This window comes from Schistocerca gregaria, chromosome 1 (assembly GCF_023897955.1).
Source record: "Schistocerca gregaria isolate iqSchGreg1 chromosome 1, iqSchGreg1.2, whole genome shotgun sequence".
Taxonomy (NCBI): domain Eukaryota; kingdom Metazoa; phylum Arthropoda; class Insecta; order Orthoptera; family Acrididae; genus Schistocerca; species Schistocerca gregaria.
Window position 1 is genome coordinate 231004696 of NC_064920.1, and position 15562 is coordinate 231020257.

Here is a 15562-nt window from a genome sequence, read left to right on the forward strand (position 1 = left end):
GCGACTTGATGTGCTGTGCAATCCGCGATGATATGATCTCTGGTTTCTGGCTTATTTCTGGTGTTACTGCTTCTAATAGTCTGAGAATGGACCATATTTGCGGCTTGAGTGGATAAAATCAGTTCTCGGGAAGTAATTAACCACCTTCCTTTCCCTAGGCTGTCAAGAGACTGGAGAACTTTTTTGCCTCCTTCTGGATCACCACTGCCCTCGTATTTCTTGCAGAGGTCTTCGGTCTCCTGAATCCAGCAGGTCACATATTTCTTCCTGAAGCCACGTGCCATATTTGCTGCTTCTATAACTTTTGTAATGGTTTGATGTCAAAATTAATCCCTGAAGTTTCTGACACACACTTTACGTAATCCTACACACATACCTCTGCAAAAGACTGTGAAGTACATGACGCAGAGTTCTTAGCATTATATCACGTATCAGGGTTTCTTTCCGTTGCAACAGCAGATAAAATGTCTTAAGAAACAGGCACCTTGCACTCTTATAAACAATTCGTCTCTATGGGCAATGAACCTACCACCTTCATTGCAGATGCGGACCTCCAGCGTGAGCACGGAGAACATGGATGGGGGACTGCACATAGGTAGCGCTCGGTAGGGTGTGGATCGGCCGGGAGGTGAGCCGAGATGGTCCGCTCAATTACGGTAAACAGCATGTTCGGATGGCGCTATGGTTAACGCTATTAACGGCACCCATCGAACACACGTTTCCCCAGATGATATGGCGCCGTGTGTGGAAAGCGGTGCATGATGGTAATCTCGACACCAGCGTCCAGCCCACCTGGTATATCACCGTCAATGGCAATCAGGTCAACGAGTTTCGTTTGCACCGCATCCGCCTCGCTGGCACACCCCTCTGTGTTCACTGACGCTCATCGATTCCCGTGTGGTCCGTCGTCTGACGTCTGGAGGCTCGCGCAGCGTATCTTGGCTTACCTTAGTCGACAGACACCTGCTCAGATCACTTTCCTGAAGCTATTATTCCCGAATGTGATTCATTACTCCGCAACAAAAACTAACGCTGTGTACTGGGTACGCGGTCATACGGTTCGCTACCGTTTAGGCCCCGATGAGGAATCAGAACTAGGTTATTGGACGTACCTCAACGATCGCCCCTGTGCACTTCTTTGCAACCCCGGATACTAGCAGTTCCGATTTTCTACGGAGCGCCTTTCGTGACCAGCCTTCCAGCTGGAACGTCCCAGCCGTGAGATCCTGATGCTTTTTTGCTGACATAATGTACTGAACGCACTACCAACGGAATCTCCATGAAAATTACAAAAAGACGCGTTTGGTCGTTCCGCCAATCGTAAGGCGCTACCGACTCCTAGAATTAAGGTACATAAATAAAAGAAAACAAATGTATACATACAAAAAAAGCGAAAAAACGAAAAAAACAGAAAGTGCAATAAAATAAACTAAAAAAATAAAAGCCCATACACAACTACTTTCATTATCATAGTTACTCAGTATGTTCTTCCCCTCTACTTTCTTTCTTTCCTACACCCTTGTAGGAGTAAGTTAATTGTTATGGGATAGGCGTAGATACGCACCAACGCCTGATGAGGTGTATTTACTATATACACTCCTGGAAATGGAAAAAAGAACACATTGACACCGGTGTGTCAGACCCACCATACTTGCTCCGGACACTGCGAGAGGGCTGTACAAGCAATGATCACACGCACGGCACAGCGGACACACCAGGAACCGCGGTGTTGGTCGTCGAATGGCGCTAGCTGCGCAGCATTTGTGCACCGCCGCCGTCAGTGTCAGCCAGTTTGCCGTGGCATACGGAGCTCCATCGCAGTCTTTAACACTGGTAGCATGCCGCTACAGCGTGGACGTGAACCGTATGTGCAGTTGACGGACTTTGAGCGAGGGCGTATAGTGGGCATGCGGGAGGCCGGGTGGACGTACCGCCGAATTGCTCAACACGTGGGGCGTGAGGTCTCCACAGTACATCGATGTTGTCGCCAGTGGTCGGCGGAAGGTGCACGTGCCCGTCGACCTGGGACCGGACCGCAGCGACGCACGGATGCACGCCAAGACCGTAGGATCCTACGCAGTGCCGTAGGGGACCGCACCGCCACTTCCCAGCAAATTAGGGACACTGTTGCTCCTGGAGTATCGGCGAAGACCATTCGCAACCGTCTCCATGAAGCTGGGCTACCGTCCCGCACACCGTTAGGCCGTCTTCCGCTCACGCCTCAACATCGTGCAGCCCGCCTCAAGTGGTGTCGCGACAGGCGTGAATGGAGGGACGAATGGAGACGTGTCGTCTTCAGCGATGAGATTCGCTTCTGCCTTGGTGCCAATGATGGTCGTATGCGTGTTTGGCGCCGTGCAAGTGAGCGCCACAATCAGGACTGCATACGACCCAGGCACACAGGGCCAACACCCGGCATCATGGTGTGGGGAGCGATCTCCTACACTGGCCGTACACCTCTGATGATCGTTGAGGGGACACTGAATAGTGCATGGTACATCCAAACCGTAATCGAACCCATCATTCTACCATTCCTAGACCGGCAAGGGAACTTGCTGTTCCAACAGGACAATGCACGTCTGCATGTATCCCGTGCCACCCAACGTGCTCTAGAAGGTGTAAGTCAACTACCCTGGCCAGCAAGATCTCCGGATCTGTCCCCCATTGAGCATGTTTGGGACTGGATGAAGCGTCCTCTCACGCGGTCTGCACGTCCAGCACGAACGCTGGTCCAACTGAGGCGCCAGGTGGAAATGGCATGGCAAGCCGTTCCACAGGACTACATCCAGCATCTCTACGATCGTCTCCATGGGGAGAATAGCAGCCTGCATTGCTGCGAAAGGTGGATATACACTGTACTAGTGCCGACATTGTGCATGCTCTGTTGCCTGTGTCTATGTGCCTGTGGTTCTGTCAGTGTGATCATGTGATGTATCTGACCCCAGGAATGTGTCAATAAAGTTTCCCCTTCCTGGGACAATGAATTCACGGTGTTCTTATTTCAATTTCCAGGAGTGTATATTGTTAAGACACAAGTGGCAGTGGCAAGTAGATTTTTTTTGTAGTTTCCCTTTCTGTCCAGGAGCGGAACAAAGTAAAAAGAAAAGAAAAAAAACAGAAAATCTATGTTCAAACCTCATTCATGCAATAAAAAAAAGGGCTCGAAAGCAAGAAATCCCTAAAGTTTGCGCGTGTCAGAAAGAACAGACGTTACGCTTTCATACAGCTTTGTGAGTAGGCTTTCACGGAATAATTGGCGTTAATCATTAGTTAATACATAAATTCCGATTTGTCACCTTCTCCGTGGCGCTCTGCTGGGAGTAAAACAACCTTATCACCATTCATGCCGTCCTTCTTAGTATGCATTCAGTATCCCCTGTTAGCAGTATTTGATTCATGTCCCATACGCTGAAGCAGTAAACTAAGACGGAAAGGTGGGACGCGGAGGTGACTTGTAAGCAACTCTTTGGCCGAATAAACGTCAGTATCCTAGCAATGAACTGAAGTTACTTGCCTTACGTATAACTAAGCCCACGTGACCATTTGTTTTCAGAGCAATTAAAATTATTATACACAGGTATTTGCATGAGTAGAGTGATTCAAAATATGAGTCAGTGATGCTGTAGTTCAAAAATGGCTCTGAGCACTATGGATGCTGTAGTCGTAGGGCGTTACTCTTTTGCGTTTTGTAATGTGCACTATTTTATATTTCTGTGCATCTGAAGCAAATTGTCAATCTTTGCACGGCGTTGAAATGTTGGAAAGATGTGTGTAATTTTTTAGACCCTGCGTCCAGTTAATTGCGTTATCTCCATAAAAAAACCTGAGGTTGCTATAATACACAACATACACACCAACGGTCCCAGCACACGTCTCTGAGGTACATCTTTTTACGATGACGCTTGCTATTTTTCTCGATGATGCTTCCTACTTTTCTCGATGACGCTTCATCGAAGATAATATGTTTGTCCTCCCTACCAAGAAATCATAAATAATAACTTTTCTTTCGTAACGCATGCAATGGTACTTTTGTTAAATAAACTTTGGTGTAGTACCTAGCCAAATACTTTTCGGGAGAGAAATACATTATTTTGAAATGGTAAGTTCTAGGCTAGCTCCAATAAGTTTAATATTCTTTATTGAAAAAGCTACCTTCGGCTTTTTGCCATTGTCCAGCAACCTACGAATAACGTTGATAAAATTATATGTATATATGGTGGTTATTCCTATGAATAATTGTTCCTATGAATAACTATACATCAGAATTGGTACTCACGTCTAGGTTGATTTCACATACATACTGCGTCTATAGTAAACTGCCATTGTCAGATTCGTAGAGCTTACGTGACATGCAATTAGTGTAACGAATGGAATGCGTTTTGTCACCTATTTGATGGTTCATTTACTATAAAGTACAATTTGAAATTTATTTGACACTTCGTTTTCTCTTATGATACATGTTTCCAAAGTGTAGTTAGCTAGGCAACAATAATGCTATGTTTCACAGCAAAACCCAGTCGGTGAAATATAACAGCCGAAACAGATGTCCTAATAGAGAATATTAAACTTATTGCATCTAGTGTTGACATTTTCTTTTTCAAAATGTATTACGACGTGTACTGCGCTGTGGGCTCTATGCCACGAAAAACTGAATGTACATTACTGTAACTTACGACACAAATTTGCTCACAAGGGCTGCAGCCACTATGTGTATAAATGAGCACGTGATCATCATTGCTATTAACAAGAATCCAAGTGTTAAAACTTTTTTGTTATGGGTATGGGGCATAATCTACCATAATAATACGAGACGTGTTTTTTAAGTAAGTACCGTTTTGAAATTTAAAAAAGACGTGCTAAGATATCTCAATAATTTTATTTTACATGAAAGCCTGTACCTTAATTTACTTTTCTACATAATTTCCGTCAATACTGAGGCATTTGTCACAACGTTGAACCAGTTTTTTAATACCCTCCTCGTAGAAGTCTGCCGCTTGACTTGTTAACCACTGCATCACCACTGTTTTGACTTCGTCATCGTCTTGAAGACGCTGACCGCCCAGGTGTTTCTTCAAGTACAGGAATAGATGGTAGTTACTGGGCGCAAGATCGGGGCTGTACGGAGGATGATCTGGAGTTTCCCATCGAAAAGATGTGATGAGATCTTTGGTCTGATTCGCCACATGAGGACAGGCATTGTCTTGCAGCAAAACGATACCCTTGCTCAACTTCCATTGGCTGTTGCTTTGATTCTGGTGTGACGTTGGCCAACAATGTTTCATTGCCCGTAATAATTCAGCTTAAGAAATCATCACCGTCGTTGTGGTACCACTCAAGGAAAGTCAATGCACTGCCTGAACGTTTGGTTTTGTGCACATCCGTCAACATTTTCGGTACCAAACGTGCGCACAACTTTCAGTAATTCAAGTGCTCGGTCACAATGCTATAGAAAACACTACGAGAAACATTAGGAAAGTCATCCCGCAAGGAGGAAATCGTAAATGGTCTGTTTTCTCTAATTTTATTGTCCACTTCATTAACGACCGAAGGACGCCCACTCCGTTGTTAATCACGCACATTTGTGCGGCCATCTTTAAGTGCTCTCACCTACTTTCTTACCATTCCAACACTCATTATGTTTCCTCCATAAACTGCACAGATCTGACGATGAATATCGATCGCTTTTAGGCCTTTAGCACTAAGAAATCTTATAACAGCCCGTACTTCACAGGCGGCGGGACTCACGAGTATCGTAGGCATCTCAAACAATCAGTACACAACGTAAACAAGGAAGAATCAGACTGTAATGGCATCAGTGCGTAGACTAAATGTAAAAATAAAATTGTGATATCTTAGTACGTCTTTTTTTAATTTCAAAACGGTACTTACTTAAAAAACACGCCTCGTATCAGAGAAATACTTAATACAGAACATCCTACCAAGTTGTGTGTCTAATCAAGTAATAAAATTCACGTAGTTATCTTTTAATTTTAGTATAACAAATTCTGGAATGTATTAAAAGACAGCATTGGCACTTTGTATTTTTACACTAGTGAAAATGATACGTAAAATAATTATCTATAACGAGTGGACGAATTGCCTGCATGCAACAACGTGGAAGGAAGAAGAAATAGCTTGCTGTAAATGCGAAGTGTACTCAAGACCGAGGCTTTAGTTGTGTGCCCCTTGCACGAACTAGTTTCTACTTGTCGAGGCAGTGGCCTACCTGCATCCGGGGAGACGGTCGTGTGGTCGGTGAGGAAGTCCAGCCGGGCCTGGTCTTCAGTGGAGTCGGTGGGGGCGGCGGTGGTGGGGGCGGCGGTGGTTGGTGGGGGCGGCTCCGGACTGTCCACGGCGCCGTGGCTCTCGTTGGGGTGGCGGATGTCGTACAGGAACTCCGGGATGATGGGCACTGCAACACAAACAGCCGCACCTCGTACTACGCCATTCCTTCTGCTCCCCTGTCGCTGACGCAGCGGGTTAAATGACCTGCGGCTGCAGTGGTCGCTGGATGCTGAAAACCTCTCCTGCTGTACATCTACCGCGGATCACTGATATAAAAAGGGTTTTAGAGACCCCATTTGAAAGCTGCCGCTACCTTATAGGCTTACCTGCGAGTGCGTATCAGTTTATAACTCCGGTGTTAATGCCAGTCGTCTCGAGGAAGGTGAAAATCCCTGACCCCACCGGGAATCGAAGCCGGGACCCCGTGCTCGGGAAGCGATGGTGCTTGGAGGAACATTGCAATGAGTACATGTGCAAATGAGCACTGTAAAACGACTTCGTGATGGATTTGATCCTATATTCAGTTATTACAGACAAGAATGCTCATGAATAATATATACAAATATCCTCAAGCAAACCGCTTGACTGTACAGTATCACCCGATTAAAAATATTATTAGACGAATGGAATGTTAAAGATCACCGCTAAGCTCGGATGACTCAATGAAAAGCAGACACTGATACTTGCGTATTTAAAGAAAAATGCGAAGCAAATGAGGAGCTAACCTTGCCTTACATGAACAACTGCAAAACACGCTTCGGAAATGGACCTGAAAATCACGCAATACAGAAATACGTCAATACAGCGCAAGCAAGTAACAGTCTCGTCGAAACTTCCTGACAGATTAAAACTGTGTGCAGGGCTGAGACTCCAACTTGGGACCTTGGCCAAGAAGTTTAATATCATTGCACAACCGCTTCATAGTGAAAATTTCATTCTGGAAACATCCTCCAGGCTGTACCATGTCTTTCTTCCAGGAGTGATAGTATTGCAAGGTGGCGGAGGTGAAGCTGTGAGAACGGGTCGTGAGTCGTGATTGACTAGCTGAGTTGGTAGCGCACTTGACCGCGGAAGGCAAAGGTCCCGAGCTCGCATCTCACTTCGGCAAATACTTTTAATCTGTTTCACATCAGCGCACACCCCGCTGCACAGTTAAAATTTCATTCTGAAACAGTTTCATCAATGATCACGGACGATATAGCTTCGAAATGGCAATCTCAGTACCAAACAAGACACACGTCTATACTTTATAAACCGTAAGCAGGTTGTACGATGTTCATGTCTCAAGCTGAGAAAAAAGAGTTGATCTAGAATGACTGGCTGCGAAGCAATCTGATTGCGTGACTAAACTCCATGCTCAAAGTACTGCTTAAACATATGCTTTTCTCCAGTTAACCAAAGGCAAGGCTAGTCTAGAAGACGGAAAATGAACTATAAAGGCCGCGCGGGATTAGCCGAGCGGTCTAAGGCGCTGCAGTCGTTGACTGTGCGGCTGGTCACGACGGAGGTTCGACTCCTCCCTCGGGCATGGGTGTATTTTAGGTTAAGTAGTGTGTGATGACCTGAGCAGTTAAGTCCCATAAGATTTCACACACATTTGAACATTTTTTGGACTATACAGTGTCTGCGTCATACGAGTGCTCTGTAACTCGCTTGCTAATGCATAACATGAAAGTCTTTTACAACAGACAGCTTTCACGTTACTGACAGGTTCTTACCGTCGTATACATGGTGAACCAGGACTCCGTAACAAAATTAAATAAATTACCGAAAGTCTAAATCTATACGGCAGATTGATATTTGAGCCACTGTCATCTCGACTGTGGGTCCAGTGTCTTACCACTACATCACATTGCTCTGCAATAGCGCTTGTCTTGTTTAGATTCCTGGCATCGTCGCACTTACGAGACGTTAAGGAATGGACAAGGTTAGTGGATGCGGACCGTATCATCAGAGGTATTTAGTACTGGACGATTCAGCAACAGATGCCATTCCACCCTTTGTTTCTGAACTCAGCGCTCAAGGGAAACCAAATTGCTACTATTAACACACTAAAATCAGACCAATTTAATACTAATAAAATTACACATTTGCTAAGACTGATATTCCCCACAAGCTGTAGCACCTCCCTCAATGAGAGGAAATTATGAATATACTGACAGAATGTGATGAATAAAATCATTCAAGAACAACTATACTGCACAATATTTTAAGAATTAAAGATTATTGTTCATTAAAGAGCTCTTAGCTCCTTAGACACGTTCGTTGCATATTTGTCATTTCACCCAACTTTGTAGAAGGGAACTTCAAAATTTGAGGAGCTTTTCTTATGTTTTATTATATGTATATTTACGGATGAGCCAAAGAAATTGCTACACCTGCCTAATATTGTGTAGGGCCCTCACAAGCACGCAGAACTGCCACAACACGACTTGACTAATGTCTGAAGTTGTGTTGGAAGGAACTGACACCATGAATCCTGACCGATGACCTCAGCAGCTTGGTCTCATAGGAATTTATCACTACCATGAATCCTGCAGGCCTGTTCACAAATCCGTGAGAGTCTGAGGGGGTGGAGATCTCTTCCGGACAGTACGTTGCAATGCATCCCAGATATGCTCAATAAGTTCATGTGTGAGGAATTCGGTGGCCAGCGGAAGTGTTTAAACTCAGGAGAGTGTTCCTGGAGTCACTCTGTAGCAATTATGAACGTGTGGGGTGTCGCATTGTCCTGCTGGAATTGCCCAAGTGTGTCGGAATACACGATGGACACGACTGGATGCAGGTGATGATTAAAAATGGCTCTGAGCACTATGCGACTTATCTTCTCAGGTCATCAGTCGCCTAGAACTTCGAACTAATTAAACCTAACTAACCTAAGGACATCACACACTCCATGCCCGATGCAGGATTCGAACCTACGACCGTAGCGGTCGTCCGGTTCCAGACTGTAGCGCCTAGAACCGCACGCCACGCAGGTTATGCGACAGGACACTTACGTACGTGTCACCTGTCAGTGTCGTGTCTAGAAGTGTCAGGAGTGCCATATCACTCCAACTGCACACGTCCCACCCCATTACTGAGTCTCCACCAGCTTGAACAATCCCTTACTAACATGGATTCACGAAGTTGTTTCCATTACCGTTCAAGTCTATCCGCTCGATGCAATTTGAAACGAGACTCGTCCAACCAACCAACATGATTCCAGTCATCGGTAGACCAATGTCGATGCTGAAGGGTCCGGGTGAGGCATAAAGCTTTGTGTCGTACAGTCACCAAGGGTACACAAGTGGGACTTTGGCTCAGAAAACCCATATCGATGATGTTTCGTTGAATAGTTCGCTCGATGACACTTGCTGATGGTCCAGCATTGAAATCTTCAGCAGTTTGAGGATAGGTTGCACTTCCGTCATGTTGAACGATTGTCTTAAGTCGTCGTCGGTCCCGTTCTTGCAGCATCTTTTTACGACCGCAGCTATGTCGGAGGTTCGATATTTCACAGCATTCCTGGTATTCACGGTACACTCGTGAAATGGTCGTACGGGAAAATCACCACATCATCGCTACCTCGGAGATGATGTGTCCCATCGCTCGTGCGCCGATGATAACAACATTTGAAACTCATTTAAATCTTGATAACCTGCCATTGTAGCAGTAGTAACTGATCTAACAACTGCGCTAGACACTTGCTGTCTTATATAGGCATTGCCAACCGCAGCTCCGTATTCTGCCTGTTTATACACGCCTGGAAATGGAAAAAAGAACACATTGACACCGGTGTGTCAGACCCACCATACTTGCTTCGGACACTGCGAGAGGGCTGTACAAGCAATGATCACACGCACGGCTCAGCGGACACACCAGGAACCGCGGTGTTGGTCGTCGAATGGCGCTAGCTGCGCAGCATTTGTGCACCGCCGCCGTCAGTGTCAGCCAGTTTGCCGTGGCATACGGAGCTCCATCGCAGTCTTTAACACTGGTAGCATGCCGCTACAGCGTGGACGTGAACCGTATGTGCAGTTGACGGACTTTGAGCGAGGGCGTATAGTGGGCATGCGGGAGGCCGGGTGGACGTACCGCCGAATTGCTCAACACGTGGGGCGTGAGGTCTCCACAGTACATCGATGTTGTCGCCAGTGGTCGGCGGAAGGTGCACGTGCCCGTCGACCTGGGACCGGACCGCAGCGACGCACGGATGCACGCCAAGACCGTAGGATCCTACGCAGTGCCGTAGGGGACCGCACCGCCACTTCCCAGCAAATTAGGGACACTGTTGCTCCTGGAGTATCGGCGAAGACCATTCGCAACCGTCTCCATGAAGCTGGGCTACCGTCCCGCACACCGTTAGGCCGTCTTCCGCTCACGCCCCAACATCGTGCAGCCCGCCTCCAGTGGTGTCGCGACAGGCGTGAATGGAGGGACGAATGGAGACGTGTCGTCTTCAGCGATGAGATTCGCTTCTGCCTTGGTGCCAATGATGGTCGTATGCGTGTTTGGCGCTGTGCAGGTGAGCGCCACCATCAGGACTGCATACGACCGAAGCAGACAGGGCCAACACCCGGCATCATGGTGTGGGGAGCGATCTCCTACACTGGCCGTACACCTCTGGTGATCGTCGAGGGGACACTGAATAGTGCACGGTACATCCAAACCGTCATCGAACCCATCGTTCGAACTTGCTGTTCCAACAGGACAATGCACGTCCGCATGTATCCCGTGCCACCCAACGTGCTCTAGAAGGTGTAAGTCAACTACCCTGGCCAGCAAGATCTCCGGATCTGTCCCCATTGAGCATGTTTGCGACTGGATGAAGCGTCGTCTCACGCGGTCTGCACGTCCAGCACGAACGCTGGTCCAACTGAGGCGCCAGGTGGAAATGGCATGGCAAGCCGTTCAACAGGACTACATCCAGCATCTCTACGATCGTCTCCATGGGAGAATAGCAGCCTGCATTGCTGCGAAAGGTGGATATACACTGTACTAGTGCCGACATTGTGCATGCTCTGTTGCCTGTGTCTATGTGCCTGTGGTTCTGTCAGTGTGATCATGTGATGTATCTGACCCCAGGAATGTGTCAATAAAGTTTCCCCTTCCTGGGACAATGAATTCACGGTGTTCTTATTTCAATTTCCAGGAGTGTATATCTCTGTATTTGAATACGCATGGCTATGTCAGTTACTTTGGCGCTTCAGGGTATATATAGTTTGATTTCATATTAAAACTATGTGACTTTTATTGTAATTATGTAGTGAGACAAATGTACTATGTAAACCGATCAGTTACATTCTACAAAATGGTTCAAATGGCTCTGAGGACTATCGGACTTAACATCTATGGTCATCAGTCCCCTAGAACTTGGAACAAATTAAACCTAACTAACATAAGGACAACACACAATACCCAGCCATCACGAGGCAGAGAAAATCCCTGACCCCGCCGGGAATCGAACCCGGGAACCCGGGTGGGGGAAGCAAGAACGCTACCGCATGACCACGAGATGCGGGCTAAGTTCCACATTTTTTACGAAGACTGAGAAGTGTATTGTTCCTATCATTATGTGACATAATCGTATCTGGTGGTACGGGCTTTGCCTGAAACCAATAACAATAAATAAAAAGACCTTTCTCCAGCATTTTATTTTTAAATTACCTGGTTATTAGCAACAACGAGTGATATACTAGATGTATCGGAACAGCATGGATGGCATTTCAGAGATTTTTCTAGAATATTTTATGTAGAATATTTTATGAGTGGATTTACATAAAGGACCCGTGATCTCTAGTATTTCGATTAGTATCAGCAAATAACGCCGCTGCGTTTCGACAGCATGCCTCCAACATCAACTGATCTTCTGTGAATACGTCACATAACCACTGAGTATAAAATTTGAGAAGGCTGGTGGGAAGACAAACCCGAAATCATCCAGAGAGGTCACATAAGAAATTGCACTCCTCCGGGTCAAAAAACCATATAAAATCAGCAAACACCAAATACACAAAATAATCCGTTCACTCCTGCGCACTCTCAACTTTAGAGTATGTTTCCCGTTGCCACGCTATTTCACTTGCACACTATGATACACCTGTAATCCGTACCAAAGAAGAAAAGTGTCTGCAAGAAACCCTGAATGTGTACTATTCTTGCTGCTCAGAGGTCTTACCGTGGGACGACACGTGTAACTTAATTTTTGAAATGCCCACGTAATTCCTCATTAAATTCGACTGCATTCCTTTTTGGTATTCATACTACAACCTGTTTTCAAGAGACTGTTCTTGTTGGTCAACCGATCTTCCAAGTCTTTTACCGTCTTTAGCAAAAGTACCCGCAGGTTGTAATTAAAGTGCATCTGCTGACGGAGGTCCAACGCGGGCTGTAATTAACGTGTTGCACGGAAACTTGGTAGATATGCCATTGCTATAAATCGGAAACGAAGAGCTAGAAAAATAATTAGTTCCAATTTTGACCACCAGGTGCAAATCTGGCACTGTACACAGTTTGCTTTATGTTATGACATCCACGCTGTCGTTTTACAATCTATAACGTGAGTGAACACTATGGCTACCAGACGGAGAGATTGTGCACTGTTAGTGAAACTGTTTTACGTGAACGGCAACAGTTACAGCACTGCATTAAGACAATATCGCCGACTGATGTCATGAAACGCCTTAAAGAAGATAGTAATGAAGTCCGAAAACATGGGTGAATTTGTGCGGCACCTGGAAGAGGAAGCCCTCCTATTCTGATAGAAGTTATCGGTGAGCTTGCTTTTGCTGCAACTGACCATGCAGCGCGTGCCATAGGTAGTACTGGTGCAGCGTTACGAAAATTGTACAGCCCATGATCAACAATGTGGAAAATTGCCGTCTGTTTTAAAACAGGTACCAGTACGAGATTCAGGCACGGCAGCAACTGAAACATCATGATCCGCAGCAACTTTCTGAATCTGCTCCCCCCTTCTTGCAGCGGTGTACCGTAGGTCTAGAGCATCCCGGTTTTCAAGAAGGGACGTCGAACAGATGTGCACAACTATGGACCTATATCTCTAACGTCGGTCAGTTGTAGAATTTTGTAACACGTATTATGTTCGAGTATAATGACTTTTCTGGAGACTAGAAATCGTAGAAATCAGCATTGGTTTCGAAAAAGACTATCGTGTGAAACCCAGCTCGCGCGATTCGTCCACGAGACTCAGATGGCCATACCCACGGGTTCACAGCTAGATTCTGTGTGTCTTGACTTCCGCAGGGCGTTCGATACAGTTCCCCACAGTCGTTTAATGAACAAAGTAAGAGCATATGGACTATCAGACTATTTGTGTAATTGGATTGAAGAGTTCCTAAATAACAGAACGCAGCATGTCATTCTCAATGGAGAGAAGTCTTCCGAAGTAAGAGTGATTTCAGGTGTGCCGCAGGGGAGTGTCGTAGGACCGTTGCTATTCACAATATACATAAATGACCTTGTGGATGACATCGGAAGTTCACTGAGGCTTTTTGCGGATGATGCTGTGGTATATCGAGAGGTTATAACAATGAAAAATTGTACTGAAATGCAGGAGGATCTGCAGCGAATTGACGCATGGTGCAGAGAATGGGAATTGAATCTCAATGTAGACAAGTGTAATGTGCTGCGAATACATAGAAACAAATATCCCTTATCATTTAGCTGCAATACAGCAGGTCAGCAACTGGAAGCAGTTAATTCCATAAATTAACTGGGAGTACGCATTAGGAGTGATTTAAAATGGAATGATCATACAAAGTTGATCGTCGGTAAAGCAGAAGCCAGACTGAGCTTCATTGGAAGAGCCCTAAGGAAATGCAATCCGAAAACAAAGGCAGTAGGTTACAGTAAGCTTGTTCGCCCACTGCTTGAATACTGTGCAGCAGTGTGGGATCCGTACCAGATAGGGTTGATAGAAGAGGTAGAGAAGATCCGACGGAGAGCAGCGCGCTTCGTTACAGGATCATTTAGTAATCGCGAAAGCGTTACGGAGATGACAGATAAACTCCAGTGGAAAACTTTGCAGGAGAGACGCTCAGTAGCTCGGTACGGGCTTTTGTTGAAGTTTCGAGAACATGCTTCACCGAGGAGTCAAGCAGTATATTGCTCCCTCCTACATATATCTCGAAGAGACCATGAGGATAAAATCAGAGAGATTAGAGCCCACGCAGAGGCATACCGAATGTTGCCCATAGAATAAATTAGTTTAAGTTAGATTAGGTAGTGTGTCAGCCTAGGGACCGATGACCTGAGCTGTTTGGTCCCATAGGAACTTACCACAAATTTCCAATTTTTCTGGCACGATTCAAAGCTGATGACATGTGGACGGGCAATATGTTGTGTAGTGACGAGGCACATATCTACACTACAAGGTGCTGTAAATATGCAGAACTGCCGAATTTGGGATACGGTTAAACTGCGTGTTGTGCACGAAGAGTCGTTGCACTCATGGTGTGCGCTGTGTGGTGTGGATTCACTAGTACCTTTATTCTCGGTCCGCTCTCGTTTGATTAGAATCAACCAGAGGGCCTCTCACGTGGGCAGTGACGTCTGCACGTTATGGTTCAAATGGCCCTAAGCACTGTGGGGCTTAACATCTGAAGTCATCAGTCCCCTAGACTTAGAACTACTTAAACCTAACTAACCTGAGGGCATCACACACATCCACGACCGAGGCAGGATTCGAACCTGCGACCGTAGCAGCAGCGCGGTTCCAGACTGAAGCGCCTAGAACCGCTCGTCCACAGTGGCCGGCTCTGAACGTTATCGAAACCTCTTTGTACAGCATGTGATTCCTGGTTTGGAAGAGCGCAACATTGTGGAAACCACAGTTTTCATGCGAGGTGGGTCGAAATCTCATATAGCTCGCCCAATGAAAGCTGAGCTGAATGCAGTCTATCACGAACGTTTTGTCTCCAGAGGTTTCTGTATGGCCTGCAAAATCACCTCATCTGAATTCATGTGACTTTTGACTCTGGGGATGTCTGAATGCCAACAGGAACGCGTTGCTCAGAGTCTACATCTACATATATACTCCGCTAGCCACAAAGCGGTGTGTGCCGGAGGGCACAATTCACGCCAAAATCATATCCCCCCCACCCCTCTGTTCGACTCACGGATAATTTCCCTTATCTTTGAATGGTGATCATTGCGCGATTTGAAAGTTGGTGGTAATAATATATGCTCTACATCCTCGGAGAAGATTGGGTTTCGGAATTTAGTGAGCAGTCCCTTCTGTTTAAAGCGCCGTCTATCTGCAAGTGTGTCCCACTTC

At 46.0% G+C, this 15562-nt stretch overlaps 1 protein-coding gene across 1 annotated transcript in view; it reads right to left on the reverse strand.

Moving 5' to 3' along the window:
• The window catches only part of LOC126338336 (synaptic vesicular amine transporter), a 711171-nt gene that overhangs the window by 107606 nt on the left and 588003 nt on the right, over positions 1–15562 (reverse strand). The window contains exon 3 of the mRNA XM_050001544.1: positions 6227–6412. Within this exon, the coding sequence (XP_049857501.1) occupies positions 6227–6412 (186 nt within the window). The remainder of the gene's footprint in view (positions 1–6226; positions 6413–15562) is intronic.